Source organism: Lupinus angustifolius, chromosome LG07 (assembly GCF_001865875.1).
Source record: "Lupinus angustifolius cultivar Tanjil chromosome LG07, LupAngTanjil_v1.0, whole genome shotgun sequence".
Lineage (NCBI taxonomy): Eukaryota > Viridiplantae > Streptophyta > Magnoliopsida > Fabales > Fabaceae > Lupinus > Lupinus angustifolius.
This window is the reverse complement of record NC_032015.1, coordinates 11252228-11259027: the sequence shown is the minus strand read 5'-3', so window position 1 is coordinate 11259027 and position 6800 is coordinate 11252228. Positions and strand designations below refer to the sequence as shown.

At 38.6% G+C, this 6800-nt stretch overlaps 2 protein-coding genes across 2 annotated transcripts; both read right to left on the bottom strand.

Annotated features, from left to right (window-relative positions):
- Nucleotides 1-815, bottom strand: LOC109352924. Its single transcript, XM_019595109.1, has 2 exons — nucleotides 550-815; nucleotides 1-406 (listed from the first exon to the last, which is right to left on the bottom strand). The coding sequence occupies exons 1-2, from the start codon at nucleotides 813-815 to the stop codon at nucleotides 1-3; spliced, it is 672 nt and encodes a 223-aa protein (XP_019450654.1).
- On the bottom strand, nucleotides 966-5272 carry LOC109352923. The gene is made up of 4 exons (XM_019595108.1): nucleotides 4053-5272; nucleotides 3750-3942; nucleotides 2553-3617; nucleotides 966-2468 (listed from the first exon to the last, which is right to left on the bottom strand). Exons 1-4 carry the CDS (start codon nucleotides 5270-5272, stop codon nucleotides 966-968), a joined length of 3981 nt encoding a protein of 1326 aa, XP_019450653.1.

Below are 6800 nucleotides of genomic sequence, written 5' to 3'. Positions count from 1 at the left end.
CTACCAATGTTGTCTATATTTGATGGAAGAAATGATCATCTTGCAGTGCTCCCAGTAGTTGCTTAGCTTCCATGGGGGATCTTTGATGCCCTTGACAATTTCAACCACCAAGCTTGAGTCACACTCCAACCAAACCTCCCTCCAACCCTTCAAACTGGCTATCTGAATTGCCATGATAGCAGCATGAAGCTCAGCAAAGAGAGAATCATGAATATGGAAATAAGCAGCAAAACAACCCAACATGTCCTCGTTGCTGTCCCTAAAGATACCACCACCTCCTGCGTGGCCAGGGTGGCCATGAGCAGCACCATCAGAGTTGACTTTGATCCACCCTTGAGGAGGAGGAAGCCATCTGACTTCAGTGATGGCAGGAGCAAGGTTGTAGTGAGGAGAGCAATTGAATCTGCTAATTATATGAAATTCAAAGAGAGAAGGATTGGCAGCCAGGTAGATAGATTGTCAGTAAGAGCAGTGTTCCTTTTTATGATGGCACAAGCTTGCAAGAAACCAATCTTTGTATCATCAAATCTGCTCTGATTCCTACAATACCATATAGTCGAGATGATGTTTACTATGCTAGCAGTGACTACCAAGGTGAGTTGAGGACTCCAGTTATCTTTACACACCCTCAGAAGGCTCTGAATGGAAGAGCTGTCCAAAGGTAAGTCAATAATATTTTCGAGCCAATGCCAGAGATCAGTAGCAAAAGTGCATTGCAAGAAAAGGTGATTAGATGACTCCTCTGCAGCATGACAAATGGACCAGGAAGAGGCCAGATGGATTCCCCTTTTCTGAAGGTTGACATCTAGAGGCATTTTATTGTTAAGCAGCCTCCAAACAATGAATGATTTTGTTGGGGGGATGAAGATAGACCAGATTTTCTTACACCAGTTGATTTGAGACTGGCCTGACTTGAGGAAACTGTAAGCCTCCTTCATACTCAAGCCACCATCATTAGAGTGAATCTAAACAAGCTTATCCTCTTGATTAGTGACACGAATTTTAATGATTGATTGCAAGGATGCAGGATGCATAGAGGACATCCATGAGGGGATTAGCCAATGGTTGTCCTGGAAAAAATCTTCAACTCTGGCATTCAAGGAGGAGTAATGCTGCAGAGGGATGTTCATAGTAGTGGCTAAAGGATTACCAAGCCAGTTGTCAAGCCAATAATTTATATTTGCTCCACTACCAACTACCCATCTAGTGTTGTCATTGATCATAGACCAGACACTTTTGATGCCAGGCCAAATTGAAGACTTCACATAGGAAGCATGCTTCCTACTGGCTCTGTAGAACCTGGATCTATAGAATAGGGCCCAATCCTGGGAGGAAGACCTCATTCCCCAAGCAAGTTTCAGCAAGGAAGCTTGGTTCAAATCAGAAATTGATCTAAGACCCAGACCTCCTTCAATAGTGGGGGTGCAGATCTTGTGCCAAGCCACAGTGACAAGCTTTCTAGTGCTAATATCACCTGACCAGATGAAGTTCCTCATACTCTTGTCTATAAGCTTCAACAGAGAACTAGGCCATAAGTAGACATGAAAGCTGAAAACCAGCATACTGTGAATAATGGACTTGACCAGCTCCACCCTGCCAATGATGGAAAGAGTTGAGCCTTTCCACTTGGCAAGCTTGAGCACAATTCTGTCAGCTATAGGCTGAAGGTGGATTGTCTTTGGCTTCCCTTTGAAAATAGAAACTCCCAAATAGGAGAAGGGGAGGCTTCCCCTAGTGAAACCCAGCCAAGAAGAGATGGAGGCAATCTTAGAAGGAGTAGCTTGGGTAGAAAAGAACTTGCACTTACTAGGATTAATATGTTGTCCAGAGGCTTGGGCATAAGTGTCAATAAGCTTTTTTAGAGCCAGAATGTTTCTCTTGATTCCTTTGCAGAAGATGAGGATGTCATCAGCATAAAGGACATGAGAGGGAGTAGATATGTTCCCAAGGCCAGAGATGGAATGAATTTTCCCTTCAGCATGAAGCCTGGCTAAGCCTCTGCTTAGGACATCTTCAGCAAGACAGAATAGGAGGGGGGAAAGGGGGTCTCCTTGCCTAACACCCCTCTTACAACTGAAGAACCCATGATTTTGGCCATTCACAGCAATGGAAAGCTTAGCAGAGCCCAAGATGGTGTTTATCCAAGCTATAAACTTGCTATCAAACCCAAAGGCCTTTAGAGTATTACTTATGAATCCCCAATCAATTGTGTCAAAAGCTTTCCTAATATCCAGCTTGATAGCTAGGTTTCCCCCAAAAGACTTATGGTCCAACAGATTTATTGCTTCAGAAGCAATACATATACAGTCCTGGATGTGTCTTCCTTTGATGAAGCCTCTTTGCTGAGTGGAGACAATTAGAGGAGCAACTATGGCCAACCTATCAGCCAAGACTTTAGTGATCACTTTGAAATGGAAGTTAGCAAGGGCAATTGGTCTGAAGTCTTCAATCCTGTCAGCACCAGGAAACTAAGGGATCAGCACCACAGAGTTAGAATTCCTATTGGGAAGAATCCATCCCTTGGCAAAGAATTGGGAGACTGAATTGCAAACATCCGGGCCAACAATATCCCAAAAATCTTGAAAGAAAGAACCACCAAAACCATCAGGACTAGGGGCACCATCTCTATTCATACCAAAAACTGCACTTTTGATTTCCTCAGGCATAGGGATTTTGGTGAGCATACAATTCTGGTCAGCAGAAACCACTCTAGGCACAACAGAGTTGATCAAGTCATTATGATGGACATTGTTCTCTGAGGCATACAACTCAGTGAAATAAGACACCACATGATTAGCTATCTCATTCTGGTCTAACAGGATTGTGTCCCCCTTCCTTAACATGGACATGGCCTTGGTTGAGTGCCTTATTTTTGCTAGCCTGTGGAAGTAGGAGGTGTTCCTGTCACCCTTAGAATGCCAATTAATGCGAGCTTTTTCCTTCCAAAATTCTTCCTCAATTTTTAAGGCATAAAGGAGCTCCTGCTGAGCCAGATTTTCCTGCTCCCTGAGGTCATGATCCTCACCACTCAGATTCAAGCACTGTTGTATTTCATCAACTTTACTCAAAGCATCCTTCACCCTAAGATTTCCAAAAACCTCCTTATTCCAATGCTTTAGCACCACTTTTAAATTTTTCAGCTTGGAAGCTAGAACAAACATAGGGCAACCAACTACTCTAGTGTCCCAATTGCTCTTAATGATATCTCTCAGACCATGATGAAGCAGCCACATTTTTTGAAACTTGAAATTGGGTTGCCTAACCTTTATGGTTCCTGAAGCACAGAGAAGAAGGGGATGGTGATCAGAGTTGGATCTAGGGAGAGTGCAACAAGTGATGCTAGACCATTCACTTAACCAATCATCATTGCATAAAGCTCTATCAAGCCTCTTCTCAGTATGGGCAGAACCTCTCCTTCTATTGGACCAGGTGAACTCAGCCCCTCTTGTAACAATGTGAGTCAAGTTTGCAGAATCCGAAAAAGCTTTGAACTCATTAGAAGAGGTTTTCTTGGGCAGGTGGGCACCACGACATTCATTAGAGCCCAAGACAGCATTAAAATCCCCAATGCAGCACCAGGGACCAGGGAAGTTGAGAAAAATTTGGTGAACCTCCTTCTAGAGCTCTCTTCTATGAGCAAAGTGGGTGTGAGCATACACGGCACAGTGGAAGAACTTCTTGTTATCAACTTCTAACTCAATCAAAATTTGTTGCTTGGAGTTGGCTATATTGGTTGGTTGAATACCAACCTTGCAAATTCCCCAAATAGAAGGCAGAGGAGCTTTATCATTAGCTATAAAAAACTTCATACTCAAATTGGACCAAAACAAAGGTTTAATTTTATTGACCTGGATCATAGGCTCCGATATGAAGACTACATCAGGCTTATGAGTTGAACATATCTCTTTTAGCAGAAGCTTGGTGCCCAAGTTACCAAATCCCCTGCAATTCCAGTAAAGGACTATCATTGGGAGACATTTAGGTATCCACCCCTACGGGTAAAATGCACTTTCTCATTGCTTTGTTTTTGTCTCATTTTTTTCTTTTGAGACTTGGTTAAAACTTTGGTGTAGGTGTTAGTCTCCACCAATTCTGCTTCATTTTCAGAGTCATCTGCCGATAGTCTTCCCACGAGCCTGGATTCCTTAGCAGCAGTTGAGTTAGCCAAATCCTCTAAGACCTCAAACTCATTATTTTGTAAATTAAGAACCATTTCCTGATCCTTATGATTAACATCCTCCACTTCCTCATCCACAGGGATGTGTTCCTGAGCCAGAAGACCTAACTCTATATCCCCTGGTGCCTGATCCGTGACCCTTTCCAAGTTTGCCAGATTATGGTCTTCCATATGATCAATTTCCAAATTGATAACCAGGTCAGCAATAGGTTTGTCCTTTGGCTTTCCCTGATTATTAACTTTTTTCCCCACAGGTTTCGGATTAACTCCTTCCCCTTCCATGTTGTTTTTTCTGCATGTGGATGCAAGATGGCCTATTGAATTGCACCTTAAACAAAAGTCAGGAAGATTCTCAAATTCAATGTACACAAAGAAGGCAAAGTCTTCTCTCTCAACCAAAATTTGATTATGCAAGTGACTTTTTAAGTCAATATCCACTAAGACTCTAGCAAAGTGCCCGAAAGATCTATTGGATGTCGCATCATCTAACGAAATAGGAGTTCCTAATCCTCCAGCAATAGAGAATAGGATTTTTGCACTCCAATATTCCTGAGGAAGACCCAGAATCCTCACCCAGCATTGCGAGTGTGAGAGTTTTTGAAGATTAGGATTGAAATCCGGAGTCCAAAGCGAGAGTCTCAGCACTCCAGGTTTGAGGCTCCAAGAGCCCACGGCACAAACAGATCTCATGTCCTCAATCGAGGAGAAACTGAAGTCATAGAATCCTCTCCCTAGGGAAATCATATCCCACTTCCCTATCATGCTCCACATAGAGGTAAGCTTTGTCTTAAGATCTAGGAACTTGATTGGTGAATCCCCTTTTGAAAGAATGACTCTTCCATGAAGGTGGGATTGGCATCTGGCCAGACCAGCTTGATACTCGTCTTTAGGGATTTTTATGGCAATGGCATCCCCTTTAATACAAGGTTGGGGAAGCTGAGAAAGAGATATGTCGCAAGAATTTTTGAGAGCCTGAGCAAAAGATTTTTTCTCCTTCATTGGAGCTGCATTTGGGGACGATGTTGCCGGGCAATGAGTACTAGAACCTATGTTTGCAAGGAATCCCCAAGGGACAAAGGAATGATGGAGATTCATGGCAACGAATCCGAGAAGATGGGAGATTAACAAACCCTAGCAGAGCTTTTGCGCCACGTCATCCCATCATTTTTTATACCTAAATCCTAATAATACTTCATAATCAATTCATTCATTTATCTTTATCTTAACATTACATTATCTTCTATTATTTGTCCTTTAAAATTTGTAGTTATCCCTCCCAACAAGTATCGCTTCCATGAAGCGAACTTTTAATGTTTGACCCAGTACAACAAAATTCAATATATTGAACATGGCATGCAAAAGTAATATTATATTTGCATTATTATTTTGTGTGAACTATAAGTATCACCCAGCTACCAAAGATAATCCTTCTCCATATCAACCATCATATTTTAAATATAAATCTTATCAACAATTTCCTTATTGTGTAGCTACACCTGCCTCAAATATTATTTAATTCCATAAATTCTTAATAAAAGGTATCTAATTAAATAAAGAATTTAATTAATTTATATAAAGCATAAAGAACTTTAATTGTACAATTTATATCTCGAAATATAAAATATTTTAATATTTTTATCGTTAATATTTTGGAGGATTATAATAATATTAATTAGTGAAGTATAAAATCAACTAGGAAAGTAAATAGATGCACATGAATTTATTAATGAACGGTAAAATAAATTATAATAAATCATTTAAGGAAATAAAGCAATTATAATAATATTGATTAGAAAGGTATAAAATCAATTAGGGAAATAAGTGAATTGTGGAAATAAATAAAAGGGTATATAATTTATTAAGTAAATAAATGTATTTATTGGGTGGGTAGTCAATTATGCTTAAATGCATGCACATGAATTTGGATAAATTCATGTACTTCATAATCCATCTATTTTTTTTTAAAATTAGGAAATAATATATAAAAAATATTTTGCAAAGAATTATCTTGAAATAATTATTTTTCCTAATTATCCTTTAAACTTTAATAATTGGTTAAATTGATCTCTTAATAAAGATAATTCTAAATTAATGGCAATGGAAATTTCTAACTCATGCATTTTCTTAATATGGAGTATTAGATTATTATTATTATCTAAAATTTATATTATATATATCAATATTACTAAATTTATAACTTTTAACTCTAAAATTTATTTATCATCTTAAATAATTTTGTATTTTGATAGTAGTTTCCTTTAGATATCAATGCTTACTAGCATGCACTATTGCATTGTCATTGTTGTGAGCCTGATCGGAGTCATTTCCTTGTTGATATATTCACAATTTTAAAATATTTATATATGGACCAATTTCATCAACTTATAAAATGTAAGGGTTAATCATGAAGAAAAAATAGTTTACGGTGACTATTTGCAAAATCCGTTAAGTTAAGAGAGATTTTATGCACTTTTCTCTTAAAATTATGAAGCAACTATTTAACTTTTTGTCATATTTTTATTCCAATATTATTTATTATCTCCATAATAATCAAGATTATAGTATAATTATTAAAGAAGAAACTAATATTGTCTTTAACATTGAAATGACAATTAAATTGAAA

Bases quoted from the DNA above. Each gene is read 5' to 3' on its own strand.
- LOC109352923 (XM_019595108.1), bottom strand. From the start codon at position 5,272: ATGAATCTCCATCATTCCTTTGTCCCTTGGGGATTCCTTGCAAACATA. The intron at 3,943-4,052 runs GTCTCAAAAGAA...CTGGAATTGCAG, and splicing joins TACACCAAAGTTTTAACCAA to GGGATTTGGTAACTTGGGCA. The intron at 3,618-3,749 runs GTTGGTATTCAA...AGAGAGCTCTAG, and splicing joins CTATTTGGGGAATTTGCAAG to AAGGAGGTTCACCAAATTTT.
- LOC109352924 (XM_019595109.1), bottom strand. From the start codon at position 815: ATGCCTCTAGATGTCAACCTTCAGAAAAGGGGAATCCATCTGGCCTCT. The intron at 407-549 runs GTATTGTAGGAA...TCATATAATTAG, and splicing joins AACATCATCTCGACTATATG to CAGATTCAATTGCTCTCCTC.